This window comes from Puma concolor, chromosome E1 (genome assembly GCF_028749965.1).
Source record: "Puma concolor isolate L17-30 chromosome E1, mPumCon1.1.hap2, whole genome shotgun sequence".
Classification (NCBI taxonomy): domain Eukaryota; kingdom Metazoa; phylum Chordata; class Mammalia; order Carnivora; family Felidae; genus Puma; species Puma concolor.
In genome coordinates this window covers 63274445-63296963 of record NC_141680.1, presented here as the reverse complement: position 1 = coordinate 63296963, position 22519 = coordinate 63274445, and the positions used below count along the sequence as shown (strand labels likewise).

Below are 22519 nucleotides of genomic sequence, written 5' to 3'. Positions count from 1 at the left end.
CATGGTGGCCGCCAACTAGCCCTGATTTGAGGAACAGTCATTTATACAAGCCAAAGTTAGGTTTTTAAGTGGTTAAGTCAAAGCCTTTTTCTAAAATAAAGTATGAAACGTCGTAATGGGTTTGTGGTGTGTTCATCCCAGACGATAGATGCTCTGTACTCTGGAGGCGGCTCCCCCCCCCCCCACCTTTGCTGGGCCCCCGGGGTGAGGAGGGTCTTGGACCCCTGTGCAGGCCTGACTGCAGCCAGCCAGATCCATGGCAGTTCTAGCTTCCACTCCCTTTATTTCAAAAGAGCTGAAGCTCCCACGCAGACTAGCAAGTAGGCCCGGCACATCGTGCCTTCCATCGGCCTTTCCAATGACGGCGGTCCGCGCTGTGGGTGCTGCCTGTGGCCGGCAGTCCCAGGCGCCTGGCAGACCTAGGGGGGCCCCAGGGGATGGCTCAGGTTCGGCCCCTCCCCTCAGGGGTCCTGACCCGAGTGTGGGCTGGGGCTGGGGCCGGCGCCGGCCGCCTCCCTGAGGTCCTGCACCAAAGCCTGCAGCCGCTGCAAGCTGGGCCGCGCGTTCTCCTCCAGCCACTCCTCCACGGCGTCCGGGTAGAAGACACGATGCAGGGCGGCCTCCAGCTCCTGCACCAAGGTGCTCCACCTGGCCAGGAGGCTGAGGACCAGTGCCCGTGGTGAGCCCGCCTGCCGGGCACCCCTGGGTGACAGCTCACAGCCTGTGCGCCACGCTCACGTTCCGAACAACCCTACAGGTCGGTATGGTTCTGTGCCTCAGTTTGCCCATCCATGAAACATGGCTATTAGTGCTCACCTCACAGTGTTGTTGGGGATAAATGAGTGACTATTGTGTTTTCACATCTAAAACTGGAATGCTCTTTACATCTAGCTGGCAGGGTTTTTCTTTATGTGTGAACCTGACAGCATCTGAAGGCATCTAACCCTGCGTGGACACTGAGTTGGCCTTGGCTCAGAGCTGTGAGCCAGGAGAGCCCGGGGGCAGGGGGGCTGGCTGGCTGGCTGGGACTCTGTCCCCACAGTGCTGGGGGGGGGGGAGGGGATGTGGGGCATGCGGCAGCAGCAAGGCCAGGACAGGTCTCCAGCAGGTCTGGCTCCATGATGAGCCCTGGGCCCTCACCTTCTCAGGTGGGAATGGCCTAGCCTCTGACACTGAAGGCACAGCAGTCAGCAAAGCTGACTCACCTAGGAATTCGTGGCTGCGATACCTACAGAGCTTGTCTTAGTTCAAAGCCAGTAGCCACAGAAAGCTGTCATCAGGCGGCAGAGGACGCGCAGCCCTGGGGGTGGGCACCGCGGGGAGGGGGCGGCTACCTGAGCGCCTGGGGCTGGATGTGCTGGACCATGACCGGGTGGATGAGCTTCCGCCCGCGGTGATAGGGGCTGAACCAGCCGGTCACGTACCTGCAGGCAGTCCGCACAGGCAGACCCGCTGCAGCTGACGTGTCTGCCTCACGGTGGTTTTAAGATCATACTTGTAAAAAACTTAGGAGTCTGGGAGGCATTTTAAACAGTTGCTTGCCCCCGGAAGTCTGTCTGTGACCACCCTCACCCTGTCCCGGGGGGAGTGCGGGGTGGGGCTCAGCCCCTGCCTGCTCACCTGTCCCTCTCCAGGAGCGTGTCCACAGAGCTGCGCAGGTGGAGGCCGACGTGCGTGACGAGGGCCAGGATGTCGCTGCCGGGGAAGGAGCCGGCCCCCTCGCTGCACGGAGAGCCACCGTGCTGAGACGGGTCCACAGAGTGCGAGGGCAGAGGCAGGGCTGGGGGTGGGCAGGTTACCTCATAAGATCAGTTATTTCTAGGCTTGAGATCCCAAGAAAGTTCTCCACTCTTGCTTTAACGTCTTCGGTAAAGCCTCCTGCAACCAACCACAGATGGAGGTGGTTGGAGGGGCCTCCGGAGGGGAGCGAGGCAGGGGCCCTGTGCCACGGTGCTGGCCTGGTGGTGGGCAAAGTGGCCAAGGAGGCCAGCATGCAGGTGCCAGCCCCAAGGAGACCTCGGGGACAGATGGGCCCGTGGCTTCTTATTAAACACATGAAAACGGGCTCATTATGCTAAGAACAAGAAAACAGAGAATCAAGAGCAGCGACACCCCTCGGGAGACTGCTGGCTGTGCCTCCGGCGCCCCCACGGTGTCCCGGGTGCACGCAGCACCCGGCAAGTGTGGTTTCTCACACGAGGAGCCGTCCCGAGAAAGAACCAGAGAGGCCTGCAGGCACCACTGTGGGCCGGGCTCCACGTCAGTGTGGGTGGACACATGCCACTGGTGCAGGAGGGCGCTAGCTGGGAGGGCAGGAGGCCTGTGTCCGCGGAGGGTGGAGGGCTCCACAGCAGCAGTGCCCTCCACGGAGCAGGGAAGCTGAAGCCAGCGCCCAGCATGAACGGGGTGTCCGCTGGGGTGTCCCTGTGCCTTCCTCCTAGCGGTTCACAACCACCGCTTCAGAAGCCATCGAATAGAGCGGAGGGCGGGTGTCTGTGCTTTTCCTGCTGCAGGCAGCCTGCACGCAGTCTGGGAGCCGGGCCTGCTCCCCCCAGGGCCTCCCACGCCTCTCTGCACCAGCACCACGTGCGCCAAGCAGTCCTGTGGTTCAGGTGCACATGGTTCTGTGCCACCTGCGAGTCCCCGTCTCTGCCAAAGTGGCAAGTGCCGGGGCCAGCCTGGGCATTCAGTGGATTTACATAGCAAGGGCCCTTTTCTGCACCTCGCCCATGGTGAATTTCCTTCACGGGCTCTCTGGGGGCAGCAGGGTGGGGGGGGGGTGGCTGAGCCCCCCTCTGCTGGTGTGAAAGACCAGAGTCCGGCCCCAAGGAGATACAGTCGGCGGCATCAGGCACTCCCGCCGCCTGGGAGGAGCAGGAGACCGTACCGTGTAGGAGCGACTGCAGACAGACGGCCAGGGATGGGATTCCCACGGGCAGCAACTCGCACAGCACGGAGAAGTGATCGTACCTAAGTGCAGGGGAGAGGGGCGCTCAGCTCCTGCTTGCACACGAGACCGAGCTGGCTGCTGCCTCTGGAAACATCCCACCCAGAAGGCCCTGCCTGGGGGCCCGCAGCTGCCTCCGCCTCTGCCCTCCCGGGCGCAGCAATGGACCAGGCCTTGGTCCGGAGGAGGGGTTCACGTGCCGCTCCGCTTTTCAAATGGTGTGAAATCCCCAAGGAGCCAAAATCTGTCCCCATGCCCGCCATACGTGAGACGAGTCACGTGTGGTCCCCTGGAGGCGGGGCTGCTGAAGTGGCCCTCTGCAGAGTCTGGGGGCTGGCTGGCCGTGGGGTGTGAGGCGCCCAGGCGCCTCCCCTCTGACTGAGGCCCAGAATGGATGGGCCACGGAGGGGTGGTCGTCCCGGGCAGCAGCGCTGCGTTGACCCTCCGAGCAGGTCGGCCCGGGAGCTTCCCCGGGGCCTGTGTGGCCTTACCTCTGCCAGCCGGTCAGGACGATGCCCTGCAGCATGTCTGCGGGCCCGCTGGCCGCCACCTGCAGCCACTGCACATTGTTTCTGAGGTGGTGCTCGATAGGGGTCAGGGCCTGGCTCGCCCCTGTGGCCCCCTTGAAGGCACTGGCGGCCCACAGCCGGAGAAAACCGCACCTGCGGTACTTTTCCATGAGGAGAGCTGAGTGAGAGAGTGTGCGGTGTGACCGGCCCGGGGCCCGAGGGGCCGTGGCCGCAGAGCCCAGACACTGAGAAGCCAGGAGGAGCCCACAACCGGGCAGGCTTAAATCTCAGTGAGAGAAGAGACTCGTGGAAAATACCACAGAGGACAGGCTATCCCGGTGTGACCCGCGACGGGACATGTGCCAGGGGGCTCCCGGGGCTCCCGTGGGAGGGGCCTGAGTGGAAGCTGAGGCAGTTAGCAGGATTCTGATGAACCTCAAGCCCCTGGGCTGCCAGGGCTCCAGGGTCTCAGAGGCCGTGGCCAGGTCACTGACCTTTGCCGTGGATGTCCAGGTCGGCCCCGTAGTCCCAGAGCACGGGCTCCACCAGCTGTGGCACCCCTGATGCTGGGGGCAGAGAGAGGCTGTGAGCTGAGGCCCGTCTGGACACATCCTGGCTGCCCATAGGCCTTGCATTACAACGGAGCACAGCCTGTCTTGTTTAGGGGGCGTGAGTTTTTTTGTTTTTTTTTTTTTTTTTAACATTTATTATTGAGAAACAGAGAGAGATAGAGCATGGGCTCTATGGGAGGGGCTGAGAGAGAGGGAGACACAGAATCCGAAGCGGGCTCCAGGCTCCGAGCTGTCAGCACAGAGCCCGACGCGGGGCTCGAACTCACAGACCGTGAGATCATGACCTGAGCCGAAGTCAGAAGCTTAACTGACTGAGCCACCCAGGCGCCCCAGCGGGCTGTGGATTTTGAGAACAGACTCGAAACAGTTGAGTTCTTGACAGTAAATGTTGCAACCGTGAAGCCAGCCAACTTTGGAAATGACCAGACTCTGGGAGTTCTGTAAAAAGCGAACCCCCAGTCTCGGGGTCCCAGAGCTTCCTACGAGGGGGAAAGGCTCTGTCTGTGTGTGACGGTGGGGGCGCTAGGACTAGTGCAGTAGGAACACATTACTACTTGGATTTAATTCTAATTAGTCCTAGTGAGAACCCTAGTGGCCACACCTGGGGAGGGCTGCTGCCACGGACACACCCCAGTCCTGCAGAAGTGGGGGCAGTGGCTAGGCTCTAGGCCGAGGCTGTGACTGGACCATGGGGTACGTCTCTGTCTCATCCCAGAGCCTCAGCCACGACCCCTGCAGGGCTGGCCACAGGGTTGTGTGAGGCTGAGGCGGTTAGAGGCACCAGACACTCAAGGCCCAGTGGGACCCTTTCGCCCCCATCCCCCATTAGGGCCCCATGGCTACTCTCCATTCAGACTCACCACTTTGTACGCCTACAAGACTCTAAAATGCCTTCTGGAGGAATGGCCCTTTTGTGTGAGAAAATCTAGAAAGTGGCTCTAAGGGGGTTGCCTGGAGAGAGCACTTCGGGGCAGGGGTCCTAGAGTGCTCCTCCCTCCCCAGACCAGGGTCTGGGAGCCGCTGGCCTCCTTACTCCTGGCACCAGAAGCCTGGGGGATGGGCCTGCCAACCTGAGAGCTGGTCCTCGGGGATGGCCCGCAGCATGTCGTCCCACACCAGTGGCGTCGTGGCGGGGTGCCGGGCCAGCACGTGGCAGGCCACCGCCTTCATGTGGGACAGACACAGTCTTGCTTTGGTGTTATGCTCCTGTCGCAGCCACCGTCTCGAGGCCTCACCCTCTCCAAGATAATAGACCTGGAAGGAAACACAGGCCCGCCTCCGGATCGCCCGGCCTCACTGCAGACACACTTGGGAGAGAGACCGCGCTCATGCCATGGCTGATGGATCTCAGTGGCAGCTGCCTGTGGGGAGGAGCTGGTGAGGGGGGCCCTCCCGCTACACCGAGACCTAACTCCCACTCAAGATTTCCTCTGAACATTCACAGCAGCCTGAAGGCGAGCTAACCTGAGTGTCTGCCAGCCAACGAGTACATAGAGCACATGGGGACTGGCTCTGCCCCTGCCGGGGGCGAGGACAGCACGGCTGTCTCGGGCCACAGGCCATCCTTCGTCCAGCTCCATGGCTCTGCCCGCATGAGGTCACGGGTCAGCTGGGAGGGATGACCTGGCTTTATCCTTCGTCCTTTGGTACGTTGACTACTTTTGTACGTAAGAGAATAACCCACAAAGTGGGACCAGGAGCAGGGGCTGCGGCAGGAGGGACGCCCGGTGGGTGAGGCTCAGGCAGAAGAACCGTCGAAGGACCCACCTCGTCGCAGCCGACGTGGAGCCACCGGGCGCCCGGGTGCAGCTCCATGACCTGGCTGATCATGGCTCCCACCAGAGCCAGGGACTCCGCCTCATGGGGGTTCAGGGTGTTAGGGAAGAGCGCCACTTCTCGGAGGTGAGCGAGAGCCTCGTGCTTCAGCACAAACTGCGGAGAGATGACAGGAGGTGACAGGAGGTGACAGACGCTGCAGCCACCCTGCGGAGTCACAGGCAGGGCCTGCTCCAGGTCCCCAAGAGGGCGCTGGCGGGCCGGGCTGAGCCTCTCTTTCCTCCCGGTTTCCCCGGGCTGGGAGAAGAACACGAGAACCAGGCTGCACGGGCTGTTCAGTACGGTACAGACGTCAGCACGTCCTCCCCTGAACACGTGCAGAACGGAACACTGGTCAAAACAGCCATTTCAGGGCTCTGGACGTGAACCAAAGGTGAACACCACACCTGAAGCCTGCTAGCACTGTGGTAAGAACAGAGAGTCTGCGGCGCCCCCCACCACCCGGCGCTGGCTGAGCACAGACCCCCTGGGGCCACCGTCTGTGAAGGCGGCAAAGTCGCCCGAACTCTGCGGTCCTCATGGTGTGGGGGGGGGGGGGGGGAGGGGGGCGGCTACCACCAGCCAGAAATGTGATGGGTGACCGTGGAAACGAGAGCCGCGCACACACGGCTGAGGCAGGGGACTGGGTGAAGTCCCAGAGCCCCCAGCGCCTGCAGCACAGGGTGGGTCCTGACGGCTCAAGCACACGGCTGCCCGGGCCCTGGCTGACCACCGACCATAAAGACAGAGGGGTGGCCCCTAGGAGGCCAGGGCAAAAATACAAATTAGAATAAAACACTATGGGGTGCCTGGGTGGCTCAGCTGATTAAGTATCTGACTTCAGCTCAGGTCATGACCTCACAGTTCATGGGTTCTAGCCCTGCGTCAGGCTCTGTGCTGAGAGCTCAGCCTGGAACCTGCTTCAGATTCTGTGTCTCCCTCTCTCTCTGCCCCTCCCCCACTTGTACTCTGTCTCTCAGTCTCTCAAAAATAAATAAACTGTTAAAAAATTTTTTTAAATAATGTATAGGGGCACCTGGGTGGCTTAGTCGGTTAAGCGTCCAGCTTCAGCTCAAGTCATGATCTCATGGTTTGTGAGTTCAAGCCCCATGTTGGGCTCTGTGCTGACAGCTCAGAGCCTGGAGCCTACTTCAACTTTTGTGTCTCCCTCTCTTTGCTCCTCCCCCTTTCATGTTCTGTCTCTGTCTCTCAAAAATAAATAAGCGTTAACGCGCGCGCGCACACACACACACACACACACACACACACACACACACACACACAGGCATCAGTAGCCACACACAGCTGGGGACACAGGCCTGCAGATTAAATCCAGGCAATTCCAACCACTTGCAGGGGAAAAAGTCAGATTCTCTATAACATATTATCCGAAATGTCCAATTTTCAACCAAAAAATCATGAGATGTGCAAATAAACAGGAAAGTGGAACCCAGACTCAGGGAAAAAGCCAATTGATAGAAACCAACACTGACGTGGGCCCAAATGTCAGATTTATCAATTACTTCAAAGAAACCATTATGAAAATGTTCCCAGAATTAAACTATAATAATGAAAAATGAAAATCCATTTCGTGGGCTCCACAGAAGATTTGAAACATCAGAAGAAACAGTGATTGGGATGACAGACCAATAGAGTCTCCTCAGGCTCAACAACACAGAGAAAAGGTGGGGAGAACAAAGAGACTCAGAAGCTCGTGCGGTGACATTAGGTGCCCTAACGCACATGCGAAGGGAGCCCTGGCCAAGAGGAGCGAATGGACACAGAAACACTTGAGGACGTGGCCCAAAACTTCACAAAAGTGAGGAAAATAATCTACAGTTCCAAGAAGCTCGACGAGCCCCAAGCAGGATAAATGCACAGAAACCCAGACCTAGAAGTCCTACTAACCAAACCACTACAGCAAGGCAAACGTACACAGGAAGTCCTGAAAGCATCAGGAAAAGAAAAAACTTTGGGAAATAATAACATAAGGAAAGGCTGACAGAGCCTGTTCACGGATCGGAGAAGTCAGCAGAGTAGAGGTAGTTTCTCCCCAAGTTGACTTACAGACTTGATACAATTTCAATCAAAATCCCAGCAAGGTTTCTTAAAGACATACAGATAAACTTAGTCTAAAATATATATGGAGAAGCATGAGGCGCCTGGGTGGCTCAGTTAGTTGAGCGTCCGACTCTTGGTTTTGGATCAGGTCGCGATCTCATGGTTGGTGGGATCAAGCCCCGCGCTGGGCTCTGAGGACAGCTGTGTGGAGCCTGCTTGGGATTCTCTTTCTGCCCCCTTCCCCATGCTCTTTCTCTCTCAAAATAAATAAATGTACATTAAAAAATATATAGGGGCGCCTGGGTGGCGCAGTCGGTTAAGCGTCCGACTTCAGCCAGGTCACGATCTCGCGGTCCGTGAGTTCGAGCCCCGCGTCGGGCTCTGGGCTGATGGCTCAGAGCCTGGAGCCTGTTTCTGATTCTGTGTCTCCCTCTCTCTCTGCCCCTCCCCCGTTCATGCTCTGTCTCTCTCTGTCCCAAAAATAAATAAAATTTAGAAAAAAAAAAAATATATATATGGTTCAGAAATGGGCCACAAATAATGTCGACTGGTTTTTGACAAAGATACAAAGGCAATTCCAAATTTCAAATTCCAAAGAAAGGATAATCTTCCAATCAGTGGTGCTGGCATGACCAGTCATCTTGAGGGGTCATAGGCTACGTGCAAAACACAATAAACCTCACCCTACACCTCAGGCCTTACACAAGAATTAAGTCAACACGGACCATAACAGCAAGTGGGAAGTGTGCAAATGTAGAACTTTAGAAGGAAACAGGAAAAATCTTCATGATCTGGTGACTGGCAGAGAAATGACACCAAAAGTACGACCCATCAGAGCAAAGCTGAGAAACTGGACTCATCAAAATTAGAGACTTTTGTTCTTTGAGATACACTAAGACGATGATGACAAAGTACAGATTGGGGGCAAATACTTGCAAATCACACATCTAACAGACTTGTATCCAGAATGTCCAGAGAACGTTAAAAACTGAACAGTTCAGAAGACAAAATGTGCAAATACTCATACAGCTATGTCACAAAGTGGGTATTCTGGGGCGCCTGGGTGGCTCATTCGGTTGGGCGGCCGACTACGGCTCAGGTCATGATCTCGCGGTCTGTGAGTTTGAGCCCCTCATCGAGCTCTGTGCTGACAGCTCAGAGCCTGGAGCCTGCTTCGGATTCCGTTCTCCCTCTCTCTCTTCCCCTGCCCTGCTTGCACTCTGTCTCTCCGTCTCAAAAATAAATAAACATTTAAAAAAATTTTTTTTAAACCCAAAAAACAAAGGGGGTGTCCTCATGGTACGTAAACACAGGTAAAGGACCTCCTCCAGAAGGAACCAACCTGAGGACACCTTAACTTTGGATTTGTGGTCTCCAGCACAGAGAGAGCACACTTCCGTAGTCTCAAGTCGCCTGGTTGAAACACTTTACTGCAGTGGCCCCCGGAAACAAATGCACCCTGAGAGCCCCGCAAGGGCCCCCTCAAGGGGCAGGATTGGGGGGCCAGGCTGTGCTCTGGAACGACAGAGAAAGGGGCAGAGGGCACCGCTAGGGGGGCCTTCCAGCAGGTCAGGCGGTAGTTCGCACAAGGGTGGAGACAGGGATAGCAGGTGCCAACTCAAGAGCCTGAGGAGCAAAGGCACACGATGGCCCGAACTGCAGGGGTGGGAGGGGTGCCGAACAGGGCAGCGGAGACTGGGTCTGGGGGTCACGGAGCACAGGGAGGGGAGGCAGGAGTGGGCACCGCATTGTCTAGGGAGAGCGTGAGGTGAGGAGGGAGGGTTTCGAGAGAAGCTGTGGGGACCGCCACATCCAGCGGCAGCTACAGGATAGCACGCTGCTGGCAGAAGTGGCGTCACAGCCAGAAGTGGGGGGCTGGAACAGTGTGGGGTTTGGGAAGGAGCAGCTGGGGCCACGTAAAGCCCGAGACTCAAGTTAAAGGGATGAGAACCCGTGGCTGCATTTAGTGACTCGGAGGACGGGGTGGGGTAGGGGGGCTGTGGAGATGCTCTGTGGCCCCTGGTGGTGGGAAGTGAGGAGCGCAGAGAGCGCATCACGGAGCTGCGACAGGAAGGTTAGAGGCCAGAGGCCTGGGCGGTGTGGGGGGCTGGGGGGTGGGGGCGGGGGCGGTCCCGGTGCTCAGCTCGAGAAGGGAAGGAAGGGCTGCCCGTGGGTCTAGCAGGTGTATCTGTTAGAGGGAAAAACGGAACCTGCAGCCACTAAGCGTTTAATTTGCTTTTCATTTTTGATGCAGACGTGAAAAATGTTTCCGAAGATCACACAAGAGCTTGGGGAAATATTTTCAGTATTGAATGATGAATACAAGTTAAAAAGTAAAACAACTCAGCCCCCAGGGCTCCATGGGAATCATGCATCCCCCACTGGCTCTTTCCCACCATTCCTTGGACAAAGTCGCTCTGATCTAGAGTCCTGTGCTCTCCGGTCGTTTGCAGGGCAGGGGCTTGCAAGAAAGAGCTGCTCCCTGCCTGTGTACCCCTGAGCCCCACACCTGGGTATCAGGAACCTTTGTTCCTCCCACTTACCTCCATGTGTCCAAATGTCTGTACCAATGGAATGACCTCTAGCTCATTCAGTGCAGCCAGATGCAGGATCTCTTTGATTTCAGGGGGGCTAGAGAGACAAACATCGATCACCCAGAGAGGTTCACACCACCTCCATTCACACAAGAGCTCCCATTCACACCTCCCGTTCACACGAGAGCTCCAGTTCGCACCACCTCCTGTTCACACCCCAGCCCATGTTCACACACACACACTCATGCTCCTGTTCACGTTCCCTCTCCCTTGTCAGGCTCCAGGGGGACTCTCCTTGGGAAACTGGTATGGTCGCCATTGGTCACTATTCCAAAAAGTACAAAAGATATGCCTAAGGTTTCAGAGAGGGCTCTCTAGAATTTTGGAAAATGATGCTGTTATGTTCTCAAATAACAGTTTGCTTTTTACTTGCTATTCTTACCCAAACTATAAGAAGCAAGTCATTTTACAAGAAATTAGAAATCATATCCTAAAGCAGGAATGGTAGATGGGCGGAAGGACAAATCTGCCTGCCTGTTTTCACACGCCCCATGACCTAAAAATGGCCTCTGTAGTTTAAAATGGTTGAGAAAAATCAAAAGAGGAATAATATTTTATGACATGTAAAAATTATACGAAATTCGAATTTCAGTACCCACAAACAGCTTTATTGGAACACAGCCATGCTCACTCATTTACATTATCACCCATGACTGCCTGTGCTCCACAGATGGTTGTAACAGAGGCCAGGTGGGCTGCACAGCCTAAAATCCTGACTGTCTGGCCCTTTACAGAAAAGCCGGTGACCCCTTTAATAGAGGAAAGAGAAAAGAGCTTCAAGGTTGCGGTGGCGGGACTCAGCCCCGTGGGGGTTAGCTTCCGTCCGTGAGCACGCCTGAGGGCAGGAATGCTCCAGGTGGTGAGGACAGCACGCAGGAGGGCTAGTTGCCCACTGCGTTACCAGTTGTCGTTCATGAACTTATCTCAAAAGGAAAATGATTTCCAGTTTCTGTATGTGTTTGAACCATTTCTTAAGTTAATCAGTTCTCTGAATGTACTGATTTTATTTTTTTTTTTATTTTTTAAAATTTTTTTTTTCAACGTTTATTTATTTTTGGGACAGAGAGAGACAGAGCATGAACAGGGGAGGGGCAGAGAGAGAGGGAGACACAGAATCGGAAACAGGCTCCAGGCTCCGAGCCATCAGCCCAGAGCCCGACGCGGGGCTCGAACTCACGGACCGCGAGATCGTGACCTGGCTGAAGTCAGACGCTTAACCGACTGCGCCACCCAGGCGCCCCTGAATGTACTGATTTTAAATAGACCTTTTTCAAGCTTCACAGGTACCCCAGCACTTTTTCCACTTGAAAAAACACACTAAACAAACAAAAGGTGTTCACTGTTTGAAGAAAAACAGAATAGTGTGAAAAGACACCTCACTGCAATGTTAACACTCTGAGCATGCGCATGGGGCATGGACATTTTGGGGAGTTCTGACATAGAGCCAAACCTCCCTCCAGAACGGTGGGGTGCTTCAGAGCCTACCAGTGGGAGGTTTGCTTTTTCTGACCTTGTGAACACAGAGCATTAGAACTTTTTAAAAAGTTTCGCCAACTGGATAGCCAAAATGGTGTTTGACTTGTTTTAATTTACTTTATTACTATCGTATGCTTATCGGACATTTTAATTTCTTTTGGGGGATCTGCCCGTTAATATCCTTTGCTCATTTTCCTTTTGGGTTATTTGTTATTGATTTACATGGACACCGTAACTCTAGGGGTGCCTGGGTGGCTCAGTGGGTTGAACACCCAACTTTAGCTCGGGTCATAATCTCATGGTTTGTGAGTTCGAGCTCCACATTGGGCTGTCTTCTGGCAGCACAGAGCCTGCTTTCAGATCCTCTGTCTCCCTCCCGCTCAAAAATAAACATTAAAAAAATAATAAAATGGACACCATAACTCTAAAGCCCAGCAAGGTACGCCCACAAGCACTGTATCTACTTTTACGGATTCTGACCCCCTTTCCTTTAATCTTTGTTTTCCTGATGAGGGTCCCAACCATGGCCTTAAAGAGCAGCATCCCCTTCCCCACCCCCCCGCCTTCCCCAATCCTCCACCCTCCCTCTAAACGTTTCCAAATTCTCTTCAGTGAGGGTGTTTTATTTTCGTGACTAAGACAGGCGTTTAAAAGCCAGACGTGGGCTGCCCCACCACTGCCAAACCCTCGCCTGCCCTGCCCACACCTCCGGGCGGCCCCAAGCAGCCGCTTTCTCCGTGGCTGGGGTACCTGTATGCGTGCTTGGCCCTCAGCAGCCTCAGGTGGCCCTCGTAGGGAAACATGTCTTCATACTCGAGGAGCAGCCCATTGGCGCCCAGGGCGTGGAACAGAGGAAAGACCTGGGGGAACAGGGATGCTGTGAGGATGCGACTACCTGAAGGAAGGTGACAGCTGTACCCCGTGCGGTCTGCTCTCTTGCCCGAGGGCATGGTTGTGGTTGAGATTCGCATTTTTCCCGGAAACGTTTAACCAGAATACATACTTTGCGTTACACCAAATCGAACTCTCTACCACATCAAGTCTTCACTTGACACAGGGTGGGTCTGCACCTGGGGAGCAGAGGCGCAGCTCAGCCTGTGGACGGCGAGGGGCTGAGGGCGTGGCAGGAAATGTTCCCACCTCCTCCTCCGCCTTTATTTCAAAGGGTACGACTTCCTATTCTCAAGGATTTTCAGGGCTAGTTCGTGTCTGCCATACACAGAACTGAGATTTCCTTGTGGTCTGATGTCAAGGCCAGGGTGGAAAAGAACACATCTTGGGCGCTGCTGGAGGGGCCTCCTGCAGGTATCTGAAATAGCAGCCCCTCCCTGGATGATGGTCGTTGCGGGTTCCACAAGATTTTAATGCTCCTGTTGCTGTATCTGTCAAGCTTTCTCTCTCCACAAGTGTGGGGACGTTCTGACGCAAGCTGGATGGAAGGAGCAAAGGAGCCTGGGGCTAAAACTTAGCTGTAGAAAGTTCATAATCGGTAGTAGGCTGCAAATTACAAAGAGAGGTAGACACATTGTGGAAAGGAAAGAGCTCACGCAGGTCAGGCATGTGGATAACGCGACACAATGGTCTCGGTATCTTCCATTTTCCTTGGCATTCTTCCCTCCGGTTTCCTTCTTAGCCTGTCGTGGCCATCTGACCGCCACAGCCGTTTGGCACTTCGACCGTTGGGGTTGGTGGTGATCCTCTGTGTTGTGGGTGGTGGGGAGGCTGTGGGGCCGGGCGGCCTGGCTGTCCCCAGCACACACTCCGTCCGGCACTGGACCCAGCTGGGGAGAAGGTCTTCGCTGTGAAACCGCACAAGCATGCACACACGTGACAGACTAGGCCCCTGTGTCCTGCTGTCAAGACTCAAAATCGTTTTAGCTAATTTCCACTTTGCTGACTAGAATGTTTCTAAGCAAATCCCGGACAACACAATTGTTCACCTATAAATAATTCAACACATATCCCTGACGAAGACTTTTCACACAAGCACAACTATAGCAACTATCCCACCTAACCAAACCACTCTTTAAAATCATCCACGTTCCAATTTTCCCATGTCTAGAATCTTTTCACGTGCAGCTTAAGCCCAGTCCAGACGACACCCACACACTGCACTGTTTTAACAGATTTTTTAAGGTTCTCTGATTTTTAATGGTACCCTTTTTTTAATTTGAAGTTTATTTGTTGAGGAAATCGAGTCCCTTGTTTCGCACTGTTTCCCAAATTTTGGATTTGATGGATGGTATTCTTAAGACGTCCTTTCGTGTGTTTCCTGTTCTCGTGTGTGCTGGCGGTTAGACATGAAGGTGAGATTAGATCCAGGTTTCATTCTTTTGTCAAGAGTACTTCATAGATGCTTCTAGAAATCACAAGTCTGGCTGCTCCACTGGAGTGATGTCAGGCTGATCAGTGGGTTCAGGGGCATCAGCCAGACCCGTGCCTTGAACTTCTGCCCAATGGTTTCAACTACCACTGACATTACCTAGGGCACCCTGAACAGGAACTGTGAGGTGGTGACTTTCCAATGACGTCATTCCTCATGTCTGTTGGCTGGAATGCTTCCTTAGGGCAGAATTTTCTCTCAGCAATTATTTGGTTACTCCAGTCCTGCCACTGCTGCCGCTGGTGGTTCATCAGTAAATTCTCTTGGATGTTTACAATAGCTGGTCTGTAGCTTTTGTACCATGAAGACCATTTTGGTTGGATACAAAATCCTTGATTCATGTTTCATTTTCTTGAGTACCTTAAATATGTTCTTTCCTTGTCTTCTGTCATAAAATGTTGCTGTCAAATATCTGATGCCAGCCTAATTTTCCTTCCCTCATATAGAACTTGGGCCTTTTTCCTGTGTGCCCAAAGGAGTTGTTCATTTTCATTTTCTTTAATCTGACACCTTTACCAAAGGGTGCCTTAGTGTCTGTCATCCTAGGTACACAGTATGCCCTTTCCACATGCAGACCCAAGTATTCTTTAATTTCACAAAAGCGTTTTTGAATTGTAGTTTCTGAGCATTTGTCCTAGAGCACTGCTTTGGTTCCCTGCTCTGAGGACTGTTGAGCATGGCTGAGACACAGCATCTTCCTCATCAAGAGGTGGGGTCTACCCCCAGCCTTGAATCTGGGCTGACATGGACTTGCTTGACCAAGAATCACGCAAGGCCCAGGATGGCTTGCAACTTTGGAGCCTAAATGCTGCCCTGTGACTGCCGTGCAGACAGGAGGCTGGCCTACCCTCTGTGAGGCCAGGCACCCACGTGGAGCAGAACTGAGGGGCCCAGCGGACAGCCAGCACTAACTGCTGGACATGTAAGGCCATCTGGGACCGTCTGGCATTCCTAGTCGTCAGGGGACTGCAAACACAGGAGGGAACGGGGGCAGACCGGCAGAGCCACCCACCAGACCAAAGAAACAGATGGAAGGAATTGCTGTCTGAAGCCTCTAATTTTGGGGTGGTCGACCCCCCAGCAGCAGGTCACTGAGGCAGTGGCTCCAGCAGCAGGGGAGCTGGACCTTCTTTGCTTATCTTCCGTATTTATCAATTTGTTACAACGCTTTTTATCTCTTCATGTGTGACATTTTCTTCTTCGTTATTTACTTCCCAAGAGTATGCTTTCCACGGTGTCTGCTCACTTCTGTCCTTCTAGTTTAGTCTCTTTGTTTCCTTTTTTGTCATAATTCATTCCTGAGCCTGGTAAGCAGTTGCTCTGTACCCTTCTGTCTGGCTATTACTTGCTGGGCTTCTCTACTTCTGAATACACTGTTTGCTCATAGCTCCTATCATTTTCTTAGTATCTTTTATCTTATTTTGAAATATTACATACAGCTTCATCTGCTTTGCGGTCGCATCTTCCTGGTGCACCTTTGTCATTATGGTGTTCCTGAGATCATGATTCTCTTTTTTCTTACAATGCCTGTGTATGATATTTAACCACAATCCTTTTCTGCTACTCATGTTTTTTATTTAAAAAGTTAAAAAAAAATTTTTTTTACATTTATACTATGTATTTTTTTTTAATTTTCTTTATTTTTTAAAATTTACATCTAAATTAGTTAGCATATAGTGCCACAATGATTTCAGGAGTAGATTCCTTAATGCCTCTTACCCATTTAGCCCATCCCCCCTCCCACAACCCCTCCAGTAACCCTCAGTTTGTTCTCCATATTTATGAGTCTCTCGTGTTTTGTTCCCCCCTCTGTTTTTATATTATTTTTGTTTCCCTTTTTTTTTTTTTTTTAATTTTAGAGAGAGAGCACAAGCAAGGGATAGGGGCAGAGGGGGAGAGAGGGAGGGAGAGAGAGAGAGAGAGAGAGAACCTGAAGCAGGCTACACATTCAGTGCAGAGCCTGACGCAGGGCTTGATCCCACAACCTTGGGATCATGACCTGAGGTGAAATCAATAGTTGGATGCTGAGCTGACTGAGCCGCTCAGGTGCCCCACTACTGCTCAGGTTTGTTTTTTTTTAATTTTTTTTTTTTTTTAACATTTATTCATCTTTGAGAGACAGAGAGACAGAGCACGAGTGGGGAAGGGGCAGAGAAAGGGGGACACCGAATCCGAAGCAGGCTCCAGGCTCTTAGCTATCAGCACAGAGCCTGACGCGGGGCTCGAACTCACGAACTGCGAGATCATAACCTGAGCCAAAGTCGGACATTCAACTGACTGAGCCACCCAGGCACCCCCCCCTTTTTAAAAAAAAAATTTTTTTTTCCACTACTGCTCAGGTTTAAATGAGATGTGTTTTCTTGTATTTTTAAGAATAGGTTCTTTTTTTCCTTTTTTAAGGTTTTTTTTTTTCTTTTTTTTTAAGTTTATTTTGAGAGAGAACGTGAGCAGGGAGGGGGCAGAGAGAGGGAGAGAATCCCAAGCAGGCTCCATGCCACCAGCACAGAGCCTGATGCAGGGCTCGAACTCACGAACTGCGAGATCACAACCTGAGCCAAAACCAAGATGCTTAACCACCTGAGCCCTCCAGGTGCCCTTAAGAACAGGTTCTTGTGTTTGGAATGGAGATGGGCCGGTCCAGGGCTCCCTCTCTGTGGTTACAAGAAGAATCAGGAGTTACAGACACCATGCAGCCACTTCCACAGCACTTGGCCTCTGCATCCCTTCTCTTGGCACTGGAACCTTTCCTCTGCTCCACTTTCAATGTTCTGGCCCAGCTCACTGTGGATTCTCTTCCCAACGCTGCTGTCTTTAATGTGGGGCTGTCTTTCTAGAAGTTTCTGGAAGGTATTTCTGAGAGCCTTGGGCCTCTGCAACATCTTCTTCTGAGTCTTTCTGCACTCACTCTCCAATTGCAGCCAGTGAAACCTCTCCTCAGTTCTTCTCTCACGGAGGACCTGTACTTGCAGGGCAATTTTCTGGCTTCTCTGGTCTTGGCCCTGTCAGAATTCCTTCCTCTGTCCTCCATCACTGCCTGCCTGGTTACTAATCTCACATGGGTGTTACCCTGTTTTGAGGTCTGGCTATACCACTTGGGGTTCATGGGGACACCCTCACACCTACTTTTGTTGAAGAGGGTATTAGTTTTCTAGGGCTGCTGTATCAAATCACCACAAACTAGGTGGCTTAATGCAATGAGGATTTAATCTCTCTGAGTTCTACGAGCCACAAATCAAAAATCAAAGTGTGGGCAGGGTGGTGCTCCAGGGAGGAACCCTTCCTTGCCTCTTCCAGCTCCTAGTGTCTCTGGCAGTCCTGGTGTTCCTTGGCTTATAGATGCATCCCTCCAATCTCTGCCTCTGTCTTCACAGGGTGCCCCACGTCTACGTTTCCCTCTTCTTATAAGAACGTCACTCATTGGATTAGTACTACTCTACTCCTGCAAGGCCTCATCTTATGTCGCTTATAACTGCAAAGACCCTATTTTCAAATGAGGTCACACTCACAGGTACAAGTGGTTAGGATGTGAACATATCTTTTCTGGGGACACAATTCAGCCCACAGCAAAGAAGCTGTGGGTTTCTTTTGTTGTTCCCCCTGCCCCCTTTTGCTATCCTAGTTGCTCAGTTTTACAAAGGGATTTGGGGGAAACTCAAAAGCTGTGCTGCTGCCAACATCATGCCCCAGCCTGGAACCCCGTGGTTGTGCTCTAAATACACATTTCTACAGAATACTCTTTACCACTTTGGAGACCAAAGCCAAGGCAAGGGAGACTGACTAGAGGGAAAGGGGCTCTTACCTCAGAGAGGTAGGAGACCTTTGGTGGAGCTCCTTTAAGGTCCAGATGAACTAATCGCATCTTAAATGGTGAAGAACCTGACATTTCACTATTTGTCATGAAGTCATATGACAAAGTCTCTGGTCTGGGCACTTCTTCCTAGTGGAGAAATTCAAAGTTAGAAGCGGCAGAGGCTCCTTTTTGCCCCTCGGCCTCACACTTTGTGTTTCTGTTCTGACACGCCCAGGTGTGCTTTGTCCACTAGGAGGAAACTCATTTTACCAACGTGGAAATGAATCAAGAAATCTACCTCATGTCCAGATAAAGGGACCTCTGCCACTTAATCGTGATCTGCCCCTAACACAGAACAGCACTTGTTTCCTTACGAGATGGCTGTAAGAACACAAGTGGCCGCAAAATAATTTTGTTTGAAAGACTGTCTTGAGCTATATGTACCACGCGGGGAGAACAGGTAGGTGTAAACATTTTTCAGGCCCTGCAGTACGATGTTTCTGTGGAAAATTGACCTTCAATTTTATTTTACTTTGAAGAGCATTAAAAATCATTTACATTCTAGCGCCCAAGTGAACTTGGTTACGGAGGAAGAAACTGTAAAAATTAAGTCTAGGTCAGAGAAAACTGTCTAGGATTTAAAATAGGCCATGGATAATTTGAAAAATAAGTGAGCCACAGGAATATTAGAGCTGACTAGTTTACGTTAAAGTACAGGAAAGATCTAGAGGGTAATGAAGTAGTTGGGAAAGACTGAAATCTTCCCCCCAGTGAACATAAAAGCACAGAGGATGAGATGCAAAAAGCGAAAGAAAATCTTTACATGGTGGTCATTTTTACAGTCCACTAATTCAAACTACCCATTCTGTGAAAGGATTCACAAACCCCTAACCTTAAGAAATCTATTATAAAGCAGGCAGGATGAAATTGATGCAACAGAAACCGGTTTGGTTTTTTTTTTTTTTTTTTTTTAAGAAATTATATTCAAAACAATCGCAATGACAAAAAAGTTACCAGGTGCCGGGTAGATGAGTTTTGTGAACAAGCATTCTGAGATCCGCTTTTAAAGTTGAATTATTTAAAATCGGACAGACCAATTCCATTCTCCAGGGAACAGACTTAAAAGAAACACTTCCAGGCTGAGGGGTGTGCACTGGTGGTGTGCACATCCCCTCCGGTTCAGAGACAAGCCCTGCTCCCGCCCCTGCAAGCCGAGGTAAGCGAGCACCGACGTCTCACCTGAAACTCACACGGTGGCTTAACAACGCGAAATCTCCGCAAAATCTGAAGGAAAAGAAACAGAATTCAGTGTTTCATCTCTGAAGAGTGTGCTACTCTCTTTGCTCCGGCTCCCTCCTGCACGAAGTCTACAGAAATGAGACTATCCCGAAAACCGGGGCAGGAGGTCACTGGCCAGCCTCTCCGCTGGGTGTGCACCCGACGCTGGATGGCACCCCGAATGGCACCCGAGCTGCACTCCGCTGCCCAGTTTCGGGAGTGTGGGCAGGCCTTTCAGACCAGCAAGTGTGTGAACATTTTCCTTCCGGGTGCTCGCCTTCTCCAGACTCCGTCCTCGCGCATGAACCTCTCTGGTAGCTGCGCTCCTTCGGAACCAGGCTGCTGGCGGGGCTGGTTGAGCGGTGCCTTCTCACCCACCGGACGAGGTCCTGTGCGGAAACGGAAAGCTGCACACCAGCTGGGCCCTCGCGAGGTACGCGTGCGCGGAGCACCAGACGGGCCCAGCACCCCAGGCGTGGCGCGGACCCCAGGGAAGGAAACGGAGACCCCGGGAGGAGGGCTTGGAGACCTCTAGAAGGGCCCCGGAGAGCCCGGCAGGAGGGCGCGCACGCGGACGAGGACGCACTTCTGACTGACTGCAGGCTCTGAGGCTCAGCGGGCTCCGAGGACGGAGAGGCGGGCGGGGGGCGCGTGGGTGGGCGGGGTGTCCGGCGAGGTGCGCGCCCAGGTCCGCGGCGCCCCGCCCTGCTCGGCGTTCGGCCTCCGATTGCTTGGGCCTGGCCGCCAGGCTCGGGGTCGACGGCCGAGCGCTTCGCTCTGCGTCCCAGGCCGCGACGGCCTCGCGCTTCCCCTCGCGGCGCTCGTCCCGGGCTCGGGGCGGCTCCCGCGTTCGGCCCGGTTCCGCAGCGGCCTGGCCCGATGGCGCCTCAGCGGAGGGGCGCTCTCAGGGCGCCCGAGGGCAGCGGGGCGTCAGAGCGCCGGCGCCCGTGCAGGTACAGGGCAGGGTGGGGAGGGGCGAGCTGCGGCGGGCGGGGCGGGGCCGTGTGATGGGCGTGGTCTGCTTGGGGCGGGGCCTCGGGAGCGCGTGCTGCGCAGCTGGGTCGACTCCTCCTCCCCGCCCCGGAGATATCTATGATCCCTGTTTAAAATAATCAGGTATCCACTCAACATGGTCTGACCATGCTGTGCCCACCTTGGGATTTATTTAACTGGAATTCGTTTTCTTCATATAGCACTGCAAAGGGGGGAGGCACATATAAAAATAAGTCAGATTCCCTCCTTTTCAAGAATTAATTACATATTTAAAGCAAGGGTGCCTTGATCTTTTTTCTTATTTTTTGCAAGTTCTTTAAGCCCTACAGTCACCAAGTTTTTCCTAGACAACAGAGCACACAGTTTCTCAGTTACACACGTGCACACACACATGCATGCAACATCAGTAATTACGTTAGTTAGACGTACAGTTAACCCAGGTTGTGCAAGAAGTGTCTTAATTATGAATGATTTTCATTGTTGCTTGTACTGTCCTCTTGGCTGGCTTGTGGGTGGACTCACACCTTAGTTACGTCCACCAGGGGCACATGTGTGGTTCTGGAGGGTCACTTTTGGTTTCAGGGAACGTGATTGGCATTGGCAACATAGATTCAGGTTCTCCATGAGCCTGGCTGGGCTGGGAGGGACACTGGCCGGCAGCTCATCTGGTTGCCAGCACAGGGCACAGTGGGCCCTGCCTGGTCAGATGGGGCTGGGGGCCACACTCCCCACCATATCCTTCCAGGCTGGCGAATGCTTCTGGATTGGTTGGGAGTAGCTCTGACCTCTGTTAGGGCAGGAACAGTTTAAGGCTCTCTGTGATTAAGTGTGAACATGCTCCCTGGTCATCGTGGCCCACTTTTCAGCACATGTGAGTGCAGTTGTGTTTTGTCCTCAGCACAAAGAATGTCTGGGCACCTTGGGAGGTGCGGAGGAAGTGGCTGAGAACTACCATCCTGGGGGCCTGTGCTGTGCTTACTGGGCTCCTGCTCTGGAGCAGCCTGGGGGGTGATGATGGCGTCACTGAGGTCCTGGCTCACCGTGGGGAGATCCTGCCTGGCAGGTTCATTGAGGTGCCCTGCTCGGAGGACTATGACAGTCACCGAAGGTTTGAAGGTAGGCGATGCAGCCTTGGTCTGGGAGGCTACACAGGCTCTTGCCTTACACGAACACCGAACATGGTGCATTTGAGATGCGTGGGTCTTTCGCTGCAGCGACGTGGTGTAGGGGTCAGGGGGGTACAGTCAAACTTTCCCTCCTTCAGGTCGGTTAACCCACACGTGGGCTGGGAAGTGCAAGGGCAGGCCTGCTGATCACCGAGGTGCCCCACACTGTGGGTACTATCTGTTGGAGGAGACTGCCTGAAGGGACATAACAGAATTGGAAAGGCAGGGATGAGAAAATTGAAGCCAGAAAAGGCATTAGCTGTAGAGTGTCATTAGGTGTATTTGCTGCAGAAAATGTTGCAACGAAAAATGTCTCTACCAGAAGCCCTTCCTGGTGTCGTGTAGTGTGTCCCTGTGTGTCCCCTTCTGGAGGGGAGGAGGGGAGTGCTGCCCAGAGGCAGCGGCCGCCCTGGAGTTCAGCACCCTGGAGAGCCCCCCCCCCCCCCTCCTCCCTGCCCCACCCCGCCCCGCCCCGCGCCTGCCCCGTACTGGGCACTGTCGGCTTTATTTCCTGCACGTTCGTTGCTGCCTGGACGCTTTCTCAGTTTTAAAAACCTAGCCTGCGCCACTGGGTTTTAAGGACAAAATTCAGTTAATTTTTTAATTCGGAGCAATGCTTTGGACCTGAACTGGAAGAAGATTGCCGAGTCTTTCCACTGAGGGGCGCTGTGGTGACGCACACCAGAGGGGATTACCTCCCCCTGACTCCCTCAGCCTTTCCCTCTTAACCTGTGTCCCAGCTTTTGAGAAAGTATTTTTCAAGTAGTTAGAAGTGAAGTTTCTTCTTGCCCATTTAATAATTTAGCCACATTAAAACAGTTTGCGGGGGAGGGGGGCACGGGGTTCCAGTTTGGGATGATGAAGGCATTCGGGAGATGAATGGTGATGTTGGCACAACAGTATGAATTTGCCTCATATCCCTGAACTTGTACACT

General features: G+C 53.2%; 2 protein-coding genes across 4 annotated transcripts in view; one reads left to right on the top strand and one right to left on the bottom strand.

Moving 5' to 3' along the window:
- Nucleotides 1-263: 263 nt before the first annotated feature.
- On the bottom strand, nucleotides 264-20276 carry HEXD (hexosaminidase D). 2 transcript variants are annotated; one of them, XM_086688335.1, is made up of 14 exons: nucleotides 19703-20276; nucleotides 19387-19431; nucleotides 18157-18294; nucleotides 12725-12834; nucleotides 10448-10535; nucleotides 5796-5960; nucleotides 5099-5282; nucleotides 3951-4022; nucleotides 3439-3634; nucleotides 2888-2970; nucleotides 1800-1878; nucleotides 1621-1722; nucleotides 1335-1424; nucleotides 264-660 (listed from the first exon to the last, which is right to left on the bottom strand). In XM_086688335.1, exons 3-14 carry the CDS (start codon nucleotides 18253-18255, stop codon nucleotides 462-464), a joined length of 1467 nt encoding a protein of 488 aa, XP_086544461.1. In that variant the 5' UTR covers nucleotides 18256-18294; nucleotides 19387-19431; nucleotides 19703-20276; the 3' UTR covers nucleotides 264-461. The 2 variants fall into 2 exon arrangements, with proteins under 2 accessions (XP_086544461.1, XP_086544462.1); XM_086688336.1 differs by lacking the exon at nucleotides 1335-1424.
- Nucleotides 20110-22519, top strand: part of OGFOD3 (2-oxoglutarate and iron dependent oxygenase domain containing 3) — a 22714-nt gene continuing 20304 nt past the window's right edge. Inside the window, exons 1-2 of one of the 2 annotated variants that reach the window (XM_086688337.1) lie at nucleotides 20110-20378; nucleotides 21317-21534. In XM_086688337.1, the coding sequence (XP_086544463.1) occupies nucleotides 20305-20378; nucleotides 21317-21534 (292 nt within the window). In that variant the 5' untranslated portion in view covers nucleotides 20110-20304. The remainder of the gene's footprint in view (nucleotides 20379-21316; nucleotides 21535-22519) is intronic. The other variant, XM_086688338.1, reaches the window with a different exon arrangement.

Excerpts from the sequence above, each read along its gene's own strand:
- HEXD (XM_086688335.1), bottom strand. The coding sequence starts at position 18,255 with ATGACAAATAGTGAAATGTCAGGTTCTTCACCATTTAAGATGCGATTA. Across the intron at positions 10,536-12,724 it reads AGGGCCAAGCACGCATACAG|CCCCCCTGAAATCAAAGAGA; the intron begins GTACCCCAGCCA and ends TTGTCTCTCTAG. Across the intron at positions 5,961-10,447 it reads AGACATTTGGACACATGGAG|TTTGTGCTGAAGCACGAGGC; the intron begins GTAAGTGGGAGG and ends ATCTCTCCGCAG.